Source organism: Hipposideros armiger, unplaced genomic scaffold, assembly GCF_001890085.2.
Source record: "Hipposideros armiger isolate ML-2016 unplaced genomic scaffold, ASM189008v1 scaffold_656, whole genome shotgun sequence".
Classification (NCBI taxonomy): Eukaryota; Metazoa; Chordata; class Mammalia; order Chiroptera; family Hipposideridae; genus Hipposideros; species Hipposideros armiger.
In genome coordinates this window covers 943,173-956,676 of record NW_017732006.1, presented here as the reverse complement: position 1 = coordinate 956,676, position 13,504 = coordinate 943,173, and the positions used below count along the sequence as shown (strand labels likewise).

General features: G+C 35.9%; 1 protein-coding gene across 1 annotated transcript in view; it reads left to right on the top strand.

Moving 5' to 3' along the window:
- KCNMB2 (potassium calcium-activated channel subfamily M regulatory beta subunit 2) overlaps nt 1–13,504 on the top strand; it is a 112,260-nt gene that overhangs the window by 78,672 nt on the left and 20,084 nt on the right. The window contains exon 2 of the mRNA XM_019626073.1: nt 1,755–1,877. Within this exon, the coding sequence (XP_019481618.1) occupies nt 1,822–1,877 (56 nt within the window). The 5' untranslated portion in view covers nt 1,755–1,821. The remainder of the gene's footprint in view (nt 1–1,754; nt 1,878–13,504) is intronic.

Genomic DNA, 13,504 nt, shown 5'->3' with positions numbered 1-13,504 from the left:
TCTTTCTAAAACTGTTCAGGGCATCCATCAAGTGATCCATTCATTCCTGCCATTTATCCTAGGAGATTAACGGTAGAAGTATGATTCTTTGCAACCATACTGGTTACCAAACCCATTACTTCCCATGGACTCGGTTTCTTCTATCTCTGATGCTGACAGAAGGGCTCCATTCCCAGAAAATTAATACACAATGATGTACAATATACTTCGATTCATTCTTCAGTTTACTGAATCACAACATTTTGAAGCTGAGAGACATCTTAGAGGTTACCTGTTTCAAACTCTTCGTGTTACAATTTACCTGCTGCTCAGTATTGTCTGCAGACCAGCAATATCAGCATCACCCAAGAGCTTGTTAGAAATGCAGAATCCTGGGCCCCACCCCAGACCCACTGAATCAGATCTATATTGTAGCAATATCCCCAGGAAATTAGTATGTATATTACAGTTCGGAAATCACTGGGCTAGACCATAATATGTCTTTCTCCAGAAACCTCAGGAAGTTGAGGCAAGCAGACATTGGTGGGAAGCATGATTTCACCTTTTCTAAATGTGACAAATATTCCAATCTCCTGAAAGCATCATTTGTAATCTGGAAATAATAGCATTATGCGCCTTGCAGAGTTTTCATAATATAAGCATAACACAGATATGTACATGAAATGTATGTACATTTTATGGCATATACATAGAAAATATATGCAAAGTGCTTGGCGTCTAGTAGCTAATACAGTATAAAATAGCTCATATTATTTCCATCCTCATGCTTACCATTAATTAATACTGTACTCAACCAAAAGGAAAGCCAAAAATAATAATGAAACCATATCACCTTCCTTCCTTCCTTCCTTCCTTCCTTCCTTCCTTCCTTCCTTTCTTCCTTCCTTCCTTTCTTCCTTCCTTTCCTTTCCTTTCCTTTCTTTGTTCTATTTGTTAAATATCATTTTAACTTTTATATGTGAGTAAGATTTCTATGATATTTCATATTTCTAACTCCCTAGAAGATGACTGTTATATAGAAAATAAATAATAATGCCTAATTATTTCTAGTGCTGTGCTTGGAGATGAAAGAACTTATCCCTAAGCTAAGACATAACCAAAGGATCACAACAGTCCTCTAATAACTTGACTCTGGACCCTGTAAGCCTGGCCTCTAGGAGCCAGTGAGTATTTGCTGCCGCTGCTGCTGTAATTTTCTCAGAGGCTCAAATGCAAAAGGGAATGAACCCACAGATTTGGCAATAGAAGAGCTCACTTAAAAGATCTTCCATCCCCCAAAATGGCACATTTGTCACCTTCAAGGAAAACGGCTTGAAGAGGAAAAGGTAAAATAGAATTTTAGTATCCAAATCTAAATCAAACTTTGGAAAAAGATAAGAACTACAAAGTGTGAAACCATACCAAAATTATATTTTTGAAGGAAGAATTTTAGAGGGACTATGATGCTAACCTCCATTAGAAAACTGTGTTGCCCCGAGGCAGTGGCTCTCAACCCCTGCGGTGCAATAGAAATATGTAGGAAGCTTTAAAAACACTGAATGCACATTTCTGCGGGAGGGACCCATGCTTCAGTGTTTTTTCAAAGATTCCCAGTTGATTTTAATGTACAGCCAATGTTGAGAACTGCTGTCCGCCGGCAACAGAAACCTGGTTTTCTTTAAAGGTCAATCCACTGAAAGCTATTGGTTGCTGTTGATACAGAGATCCCAAAACTTAAAGTAACGGACTGAACTTCAGTGTGTTACCTCTTCTAGGTCTTTTCATCATTCCTCCAGGACTTCCAACGTAAGGGAAGGAGCCCCTGGACCAACATCCTCTAAGATGTTTATATGGACCAGTGGCCGGACCTCTTCATCTTACAGACATGATGAAAAAAGGTAACTAATTACGCCAACAGGATGCTGACAGGAAAGCATTAGGCAACCAAGCTTTATGTTTTGCAAGTGTTGATGTAGGCTGGGCTCTACATTGAGAGAATGGGGTTTCAGGCATTTTGGCCTTCCTCCTCCTTGTACTCTCCATGCTCACTCTCATCACATAGCTTTCTTTGCAAAGGCTATTCCCCATCAGAAATACCCATCACACATGCACATATGCGTACATATACACTCGTTACTTAGATAACTCCACCTCTGCCTTCAGATATCCATTCAATCAGAATCTCCCACCATCCTCTTGACTATCACACACTGTGTTTTACTCTCCCTTGAATCTCCAGCACCTACCACTAGCCTGGCACATAGTAAATGCTCAGTAAATACTGAACCGAAATGATGAAAACTGCATTGCAAGGCACTGGACCTATGGCAAGGAAGGAAAGCAGCAAGTATGAGAGGATACAAAGAGGATGGACAAGTCCATAGAGTCCTCAAATTTCTTGGAAGAATATCCTGGGGTAGGGGAAAAATGGGAGAATTAGAAGAAAAATTAAAGGGCAAAGGCAGTGTTAATAAAAGACAAAATGACAACCAGACAGCTCAATCCAGCCTTCCCACATAGGTTTAGGGAGTAAATACATTCATAACATCCTTCGGCCATTTTTAATTTTTTGTTTTCTTCCACATCTCTTTTTATTTCTCATTGGCCTTGTACTATTACTTGGGTTTGGTGAAGCTAAGTTTTAAACAAAACTGCCTGTACCAGCGTATTGCAACTTAAGCACGGCTCACCTGACTGCAGAGTCTGATAGAAATCAGGATTAATAAATGGTTCTGGGCACAAGAAGGATGGCCTAAGGGAAGTTTACTTGAATAGAGCTTTGGTAGCTAGTAATTTTACTTTTCCTTTTAAAATTTGTATTTCCTTACAGATAAAAAAGCCTTTGAAAATTTCTGAAAGCATAATTTTTCTCCACAATAATTATTACAGCAAAAATTTGGAAGCAACTTTAATATTCACAATAGAAAAATCTCTTAAATCATGAAATATAATATATCACTTAGCATTTTTAAATGTTTTGTCATAATATTAACTAAAAAAAAATCAAGTTGAAAAATTGCATACAAACTATGATTGTAGCCACCAAATATATCTATACATATACATAAGAAAAAGCATGGAAGAAATAGCATGTTTGCACTTCTCCATTTCTCAAGTGCCTTATAATATGTTATATTAATTATGGAAAAAATAAATGATATGATGTTTAAATAAAATTACAGCCCAAAAGGCAACTAGTGTTTGAACTCATCATGATACAATCAGATCAACCAAAAATTTACCATCGTTGTTCATCTCTAAGTTTTCACACGCTTTTTCTCAATGCTTATTCAGCTCATTTTTCATTTGCTTTCAAGCCAACTAAGTTGATCATCTTTCAACAAGACCTCTAAGACTAAAATCTCATGTGTCATTTCAAAATTCCATATTTTGTATGTCATTTCTTCATTTCCTTAAAAAAAAGGGGGGGAAAAAGTGCACTGCCAGTGATGATGCAGAACGTCAGAGGTTCTGTCGCCCCCCAGGAATGTTGTGACGGTCAGTGGCCAGCCCTCCTGAGATTTTGAAGGCTTCATCAGAGTAGGTGAAACGTGATATATTTGTTTCACCTTCTATTTATTCTCATCCAATAATTTAATTAAATACATTTTGTTCTATATATCTTTTTTTTATAAACGAAAGGATTAACATTTAAGAAGAAATTACTGCATACTACACGTTTTTCATCAACTGTTCTCTTTCAATTTATAAGATAGGGATTATTATGTCCATTTTACAGATGAGGAAGCTGAGTCTCAGAGATTTTTAAATAACTTCCAAGGGTCCAACAACTAGCCGGTAATTTAAATCAAGGTTTGAACCCAAGCTCGTACTCTCTCCCCTACATCCTTACGACTTATATAACATCAAACTTAAGAAATCTGGAGAAGCTGTGAACAGAGAAGCCCACAAGGGGTAAATTGTGTTAAGATAGGGTTAAAGCTTGTATATTAAAGGAGGTGATAAACATGTGACTTTGACATATTGGCAATAATTGTAGAGTTAAAAGGAGAGAATAATTAGCTTTGCATTATGCACCAATAAGATTTTATGAAACTCTTAAATTACTGCTTTCATTTTTTTTAAAGTATGATTTTAGTAACTATGAGACTTACAAACTAAAATATTGACTATAAGTGAATCATTTTCAGCAGGCTTTATTTATGGGATGGGGATGCCAAGTATTACAAAATCAATTTGCATGGCTTTGGCCTACAAAGTCAAAGACAAATGGAAAAACAGCCAACAAATGCAGTAATAGCATCTGCCATTAAGCCAGTATCCTTAGTTTGATGTTGGTTCATTGTCTGTACCTCTTTCTTAACCACATTTTCATCTTCACTGCCTATGCACAGACTCATTGCAGGGTAAGACTCAGATCTTAACTTTGAACAGCATCAACTGCTCTGCTTAAGATGCTCTTGGTGGCAGTAATCATGGTGATAATGAAGGTGATGATGGCTGATAATGAATCTAGATAATTAAAGTCCTCAAGTTAATTATTCAGAAATAAATTAACTAGGTTATCTGACAGCACTGTCAAGAACTGCTGGTAATTGTTTCACTCTCAGTTTCTTCTTATCCTGCCAACCTGGCCTGTGTGTCTGGCTTTTCCAGCTGTGCTCCTACAACAATCCCAGAGGCCAGGCAAGCAAAAGTCCTTGGCTCCCCTCCACACTGCCCCTCTGATACCAGCGCCCAATTTGTCAGGATATTGAACCCAGGATATTCCCTGGGTTCTTCAAGTGGTGGAACATGAGGAAACAGCTTTCACACAGGTGCAGCAACTGACAGGGGAAGTCCACTGAAGTTTGAAACCAAGTTCTTTATAGATCAAGGGAAGTTGAAGTCAATTTGCAAATTTTTTTATTGTTTTAATTCAAAGCCATTTCTTTTTCTAATCATTTGCTTTATGCAAAACACTGATTTCTGTCCTTATCCTCCCTTCCACAATCCCAGCAAGATAAAAGAATACTTTTTCTTCTCTGAAGAAACTTCTTGGCTAGGTGAGCTTACATTAATTCCTAAATTGCAGGTAGTGAAATAAAACAGCAGCAGCAATTACTAATTCAGAATTTAAAAAAGAAAGAGGTTATCAGCTAAGGACATTACAGCTGAGTGTTTATGAAACATGCTTTGGATTGTTTTATTAAATATGAATTGATATAAAGGAATACATATCACATGTTAACATATAAAGAATGGTGATATAATGAACATCCAAGTATCCTTCAATAAGCTTAAAAAATAAAACACTCAGAATTTTTGAAGCCTTAAGGATGTTGCTCTGATAGCATCCTCTTTCTATCCTAGCTCCCATCCCGAGATAATCAGCATCCTAAATTTTGTGTTTATTATTCCCTTGTTTTTCTTCATGGGTTTGTCACATTTGAATCCTTAAACAGTATGTTGTTTATTTCCAAATGTTTGGAGACTTTATATAAATGGAATCATGCCATATGAATTGTTCTGCAACTCACTTTTTTTTAACCAAACGCTATATTCCTAGGATTTATATGTGAGTAGCTGTAGCTCATTTTCTCTCTTGCAGTCTGCCATTATATGCATGTACAGCCTTGTATTCACCCAGTCTCCAGCTCGTAGGCATTTGTACTATTTCCAGTTCTTTTTGTACCAACAGTGCTGCTGTAATACTTCCTGTTGATCTCTCCTTGTACATGCACAAACACTTCTTAGGATATATACATAACTTGGGAAAGGTTGGTTCCGAAATGGCACACAGCTCCCACTTTACCAGGTAACGCCACTGCTTTCCAGAGCCCTGGAGATGATTCTACTGCTCTACAGCCTTGCCTGGAGTTTTCTGATTTTTTATTTTCATCAACTCAGAGGGGATTGTGCTTTATATTCCTATTTCTCCATTAATAATAAGATTAAGCCTATTTCTCCAGTTCATTCTGCCAAGTATCTGTTCAAAATTGTGGCCCATTTTTCTACTGGATTGTTGTTGTCTTTTACTTATTGATTTGTAGGAATTCTTCATAAAAGCCTATATGAACCCTTTGTCTGTTTATTGTATACAAATAGCTCCTTCCAATTTGTTATTTGTGTTTTCATTTTCTTTGTGATGCCTTTTCATGAATATGTGTTCTTAATTTTAATATGGTCTAAGGTAGCAATTTTTTGAATATTTTGAAATCCCTTCAACTCCAAGTTCAAAAGTGCATGCTCCTGTAGCGTTTTCTTAATATTTTATAGGTTTGCCTTTTACAATTAAATTTCAATTATCTGAAGGTTACTTTTGGGTGTGTTGTGCAGTAGGCATCCAATTGTTTTTTTCTATGTGGATAACCACTTCTTCCAGCACCTTTTATTGGATAGTTTATCCTTTCCCCAATGATATAAAAGCACATACGTATCATATTAGGTTTCTGTATATGCATGGGTATGTTTCTGGATCTCTAGTCTGTTTCACTGGTCAATTTTGGCTACTACCTCAAACAAACACCACACTTGAGCTTCCATGCTTTAGCATTATAAAACACCTTGGTATCTGATAGGACAAGTCTCCCACCTTGTTCTTTTGTAATCAGGAGTATATTTGCTATCCTTAACATTTGCTCTTCCATATAAATTTTAGAATCAGCTTTTCAAGTCACACCTACCTCATTTCCCAAAAAAAAAAAAAGTTCTTGAAATTTTTTATTGGAACTTTATAAAATCTGTTAATTAATTGTGGTAAATTTGTATCATGTCACCAAGTCTTTCTTAGAAAGAATACGATTAATCTCTACATTGATTTAATTCTTTCCTAATATCTCCCAATTAAGTTTCATAATTTCTCCAAAAACAAGTTGCACATAGTTCACTAGATTTATTCCTAAGTGCTTTCTTTTTTTCAATGTTTAAATTACCTTTTCTATTTTTGTAGGTATATGGAAAGACAAATAGTATATCAACTTTTGCTTCAACTATGCTAAATTTTTTATTAATTCTAATAATTTAAATGTAGCTCTTTTGTATTTTCTTCATAATTATATCATTGGTGAATAATACATTTTTGCTTCTCCTATACCAGTATATATATATATCATTCATTTGTTTTGTTTTTCTTGCCTTATTGTACTAGTTAGTAAATCATGATTAAATAAGTAATAGTAAACATCTTTGTTTTCTTCCTATTCATAAAGTGGATTCTTTAAACATTTCACCATTAAGTATAAAGTTTACTATAGGCATTTCCTCTATACCATTTATCACATTAAGAATGTTTCTATTTCTAATTTGATAAGAATTTTTATCATGAGTGGATATTAAATCTTATCAAATATGTTTCTCTAATGTATCACATTATCATATAATGTATTACATTATCATATGTTTCTCTAATGTATTACATTATCATATGATGGTAACCCTTTAATATCTTTATGTAATATATTACATTAATAGATAATCAAAAATGACCAACATTAGATTCCTAGGATAGCCCCACCTTCATCATGTGTTTTCACTTTTATATATTGCTAGATTCAGTGAGCTAAATTGTTTTTAAAATGTTTGCATTTATGTTTATGAGTGAAATTTGTCTGTAGTTTTCCTTCTTGTACTGTCTGATTTGGTTTTGGTGTCTAAATTTGCTAAGGATGTAAATAGGTAGGGTAGCAATCCATCTTTTCCTATACACTGGAATGTAGGACTCACCTATGAATATCAGTCTAGTATTTCTATTATGATGATATTTTTAAATTTATGATTCAATTTCTAATAATTTAGAAGTATTTAGATTTTCTAGTTATTTCTGAATCCATTTCAGTCAGTTATATAAGAATTTACTACATATTTCACTTATTATATATCAAAGTTTTCAAATGTCTTGCTATAAAGTTGTTTTTAATGTCCTCTATTATCTTTCTAATCCATTCTGTATCTGTAGTTATGGTTTTTTAACTTCTGATATTTATTGGGCCCACTTTATTTTTTCTTGATCAGTCTTCTCAGAGGTTTATCTATTTCATTAGTCTTTTCAAAAAATTAACTTCTGAATTCATTGATTCTTAATATAGTTTATCTTCTATTTCTGCTCATGTTTTTTTTTGTTGTTGTTGTTTTGTTTTGTTTTGTTTTGTTTTGTTTTTTTTAGCTGAGCCATCCTGCCACCTGTTGGCAGCTCAGTGGCAGCTCAGCTCAGGCCGGACTCGAACCACTGTTGCTCAGAGCTCAAACCTTTGAGCGAGCTCTTAACCAACTGAGCCACTCAGCCGGCCCTTCTGCTCACATTTTTTATCTCCATCCTTCCTAATACCTTCTTTTAATATATTCTATTAATCATTTTATAACTCCCTAAGTTGGATGCCTAACACATTAACTTTCAGGCTTTCTTTTTATCTAATATAAACATTTAAATTTATACATATATCAATCTATTGATTGCTTTAGTTGCATGACACTAGTTATTCTACAGTGATTTTCTTATCATTATTAAATTCTAAACACACCTTAATGTATCATGTTTTATTCTATGACCCATGAGTTTTTTTGGAACTATATTTTTATTTCCACATATAGAGTCACTCTAGTTATTTTTTGTTATTTATTTCTACCATTGTTGCACTAGAGCCAATTAATGTGGTCAATATAAAGATAATACTTTTTAAAGGCTCTTAAGATTGTAAGGATAGCCTAACTTATCTGAATAATTCACATAATTTTCTGTTTTCTTCCATATTTTTTCCTAAAGTTTTTATGAAATTTAATATGCTAATAGATCAGGTAAAAATAAATAAGAACTAGAAATTAAGATATCATTGGGAAATTGTGATCCAATAAGTTGAAGGCAAGACCATAAAGAATTAACTCTTACTTTATTTTTCATAATTTCACTGTCTCCCATAGTCTTATCTGTAAAATAATATTACCAGACTTCCTGGGAAGCCCTGAGGGTTAATAAGTTGACAATTAATAACATTAGGTTTGTGTACAAAACCCCTCATGTTAATGACAATATTAAGTGTGATTATCATTTGTTCCCAAACTCAAAAGTACATTCCCCCAATGGAATATACAGTACACTTTAAAAGTTTGAAAACAGAATAACAATTAAACTAATCAAACAGGACCATATAAATTATATACCTGCTAGCTCAAGGAAAATCCATGAAATCTGAAACTAGTAGAAGATGAGAATATACATACGAGAAGCACATCTCAAAAATATGGAAAGCTTTGGTGGACAGAAGGCAGGCCAATGACTGTTTTAATCAATGCCACTCCCAGCTCCACCATATGGGATAACAGATTGAGTGTTCTGGGGGCAGAAATATGTAGCAACTCTGCTCGTTTATGCTCAGCTGGCATTTAGCAATTCACTGCCCCACAGATTTCACCCTCACAGGATCTAACAGAAGGCACTTTTCCTTGAAGTCTGGAAATTAGAGCTCTTAGTGCCTGAAAAGCTTGAAGATTTTCTAGAAAGAACACTAAATATGTTGATGGGAGAGTCCAGTGGGCACTGATTGGAAGCCAGAAGCTGGTTCCAGTCATTGTTCCCTGATTTATTTGGTTTCAATCGACCATTTAGCCTCCCTGTGCTGGCTACCTCACAACATAAGCACATTGTAGTCATGTCTAGCTCACATAAAAGGAACATATTTTGTGTTCCATTTAAATGCAAGGGACTTAGCTTACATAAATGAATGTAGTCTGGTTCTAACTCTTGAACAGCTCACTATTCACTGGGCCAGAGAGACATAAATATAGATATTCAGTACATTAAGTATTATGTGTAAGTTTCTGAAGCGCTCTCTGCCATGTAATTTCAGGTATATATAATTCTTCACTTCTATTCACATGTTACCTATTTCTTTTTTCTACACTCTCTCAGTGCCTCCCCACCACCACCCCCCACCACTACCTCTTTACAGCTTTAGGACCTTTGCAGACTTCTTCCTGCCCTCTCTACTGTAATACCCTAGCTGTCTTTGGTGTCAGTGACTACCTAGACAGTCTCATTAAAATCTATAGCATTACATGTTACTTCTGGACACAACCGATGCCCAGATCTAAAGCTTCCTCTCCTCTGTACCTCTTTTTTTTTTCAAGTCCTCTTTATCTAACACCTGAAATGCTGGGCGAGTTTCAGAATCAGCCTCTTTGCCTCCAGATGTAAACCATTCTAAACAGCCAACCAACCACACTAACATGAGTGATCTTTCTGAAGTACAAATCTAATCACCTCACTTAAATTCTTGCTTAAATTCTTTTCATGGCTCCTCTAACTTCAGAAGACACACAAGATCTTTTATCTCTGGCCCCTACCTCTAAGCAGCTCACTGTCTACCATCCCCCACCCTACCAGGTCCTGGAATCCAACCACATTCAACTCTACTGATTCTCTCACTTTCTGCCTGGATACTCTTCCCCTTCTCAACTGTTTGTGCATCTGAGACTCAATTCAGTCTGTCACAGGACCCTGAATCATCTGCACTTCAACCAAGTTATGGCCCCCACCTGGCAGCGCTCTAAACCACCTTTGTGCTAATTAATAATCATAGCCCTGGGTCAATTTATCTTACCACTGATTCTTCAAGGAATGCCTAATACAGTGCTAGTCAACATTCCAAAAAATTCATTTGCCAGTCAATCATTTTGATGAATTTATCAAATATAGCTATTTACCAAAAACTGGATGATCACTCTACATAATTCTATGGGTTAGCAGGGACCAAAAGGTTTCAGGGGACCCATATTTGGGCCTTCAGACTCTCCTCCTCTGTCTCTCAGTCTCCACAGCCATTGTCCCTCTATCTCTCTGTCCCTCTGTCTTTCCCTCCCTGTGTCCCAGACACCCTCTACCTCTAGTCTTCCATTCTCTCTGTCCCCTGGTCTTCTCCCCCNCCCTGCCCCAGCCATCCCTACTGCTCTCTCTGTTCTTTAATTTCCCCTCCTCTCAGCCCCGGGCTTCCCTCCCCCAACCCCCTCCAGCAGGTCAGACTGTTCATTTTACTGATTCTCCTCAACTTTCCCCCAGCAGAGAGTCCCACAATTTTTACCCAGATTCTTCTTGCTGCAATAATAGGATCAGAGCAGAGACAAATTAAGTATTTTGTAAAATGATATCATAGGGACAAAATAAAAACTGATTAAATAAAACTTCTTGAACCTAAAAAGCTGTTAAAAATTCCCATCCAAAATCAATTACCATAATCTTACGAATGGTTAGAAGAAACAAATTTTGGTTAATTGATAAAGCTGGCAAATCTATTGAAGTAGTCATAATGTGAAATTTTCCACAATAATCTTAATGATGCTTAAATGTTAGCAAAACAGCAAATGATTCTTAAAAAGATTTTTAAAAATATATATATATAAACTGGAAAGACTCCCATATGAAATGCTAAATTTTTGTTATATCTATTAGAAGAATATATTCACACACATACCCAAGAAAGATATATCTATGAATATATTCATAAGAAATATTTATAAGACTAAGTCTCCCTAGGAAACTTAGCTTTTTTTAAAAAATCAAACAGAACTTGCTAAAAAGCACTGCTAAAAAGAATGTATTAATAAGAGGAATATACTTTATAATTAAATGTATTTTTTAAATGTCATCTTAAAATATTTATAAGAAAAGTATATTCATACTCATTTACTATACTTAAAATGATATTCCTTAAAATAAGTCTTTGTTAAATCTGTAAATGTGATTAAGTGGGCAAATTATTCATTTAGCAAAGTGATTCTTCAGTAAATTGGTGAATTGGCCTATTTTGGTGCATTAGCCATTCAGTTACTGATCCTTTGGCAAATCAGCCCCCAGTGTATTGAGCTGTTTCCCTCTTATACTGCTCTCTAATCAGTCTCATTGCAATGCATCATAAGGATTAGTGTCTCTCCCTCCCTCAGGACATGTCTTATTCACTTTGTATCCCCAGAACTTAGCACAGTGTGTTTCATCCTCTGAAGATGTTAAAAAACATTGAGAATGAATAAACAAATGAATTAGTAAATGACCTTTACTCTACCTTAACCTGAATACTTTTCTCCCTGCAGGCTAAATATCAAGGGATATAACTGGATAGAGGGCAAAGAGAAAAACCTTTCTTGTACATTTTACTTTTATAGCCATGTTTGTATCTACATGGCCTCATAAATAATTTGCTTATGAACTATAGGTCTAATACCAAAGTTTAAGAAACTATCCAAATATGGAGCTTGAAATAAAATTGCATGGTGTTGACTATTACTTAGGGTAAAAATGAAGCTTTATTTGACAATTAAAAATCTTTTTTTTGCAAAATATTTTGTATACCTAGATTTGCCTTGTAGATATATATCAATAACTCACGTGCTCCAAAAAGGATTTGGGCAGAACATTCCTTGTATATGTAAAGACTGTACATATCTACTGTTTGTTATTGTCAACATGTGTAAATGTTGATTTGTTTCCGCCATATTGATTCACGGCTCACCAGAAACCCTAAAACCAAGACTACCCCATCAGAGCTTAAACATGCTGCCTTGCCAGCCCACACCACAACTGGGCCTGCTTCAAACGTATAAATCCAATGTTCTGCTTTATACTTATTATTGGACATCCGCATATTTGAAACTAAATTTGTAGTCATGCCCCGGACTCATTCTTTCTCCTGAGATCTTTACTTTTAGTGAACTACACTGGCCTTCATTCCCTTATTTCTCCCCTACGACCACCTTCTTTTAAGTAGATTCACAGAGAATAGATACAAAAAGCCAAACTGATATGAAATATCAGCTCTGTTAGTACTAGCACAGTAACTCTCAAAGTACAAGGCTTTTTCATAGGAAGGATGATGTTTGGGCCTCAGGCCAAAAACACAGCATCATATGTACTCCTTCCCGGTATCACTGAAGACAACTTGGGATGGGAGGGTCAACCTCACTAATCCACTTAGTCTCAGGCTGTGGACACTCCCTTCCCCCACTGGGGCTTACCACCTGTATATCGGAAGGCCAAGGCACACCAGGCCTGAACAAAGGCAAGTACAAAAGGATGAAAACAAATTGTACTATACTTGAGCAGTGTGACCTTCAAACTCACCCAAAAGATAGACCTGGCCCCTGACTGTCAGAGGCTGGCCCATCTCATCAATCAGATTAGTCACTCCACTATACTCAGGACACCATGTTTCTTGGGGAGAGAAGTTATAAATGCACAGTCAGCCTCTCCCTTCTTAGCCAGGGCACAAAAATACCCTCTTTGAAACCCTGAAGAGTAGGGAAATAAGCCTTCCTACTTTAACATTTTCTACCATTTCCCCAGTCATCCAAGCCAAGTACTTGGGCCTAAGTTGAAAGTGCATCCTTTTTCTAACTTCCTCATCATCCCCTATATTCTATCAATCTCCAAATCCTGACCTTTTGTCTCCTAGATATTTCTCCACACATTCTTTCCTCCCCATCTATCCACCTCCATCCTAGATCCAGTCCTCAGCCTCCTTTGCCAACATTGCAGTAACAATCTCCTAATTCTTTCTGATTTAAGCCTTGTTCTATTTCTAATCTAATCTTCACACTGCAG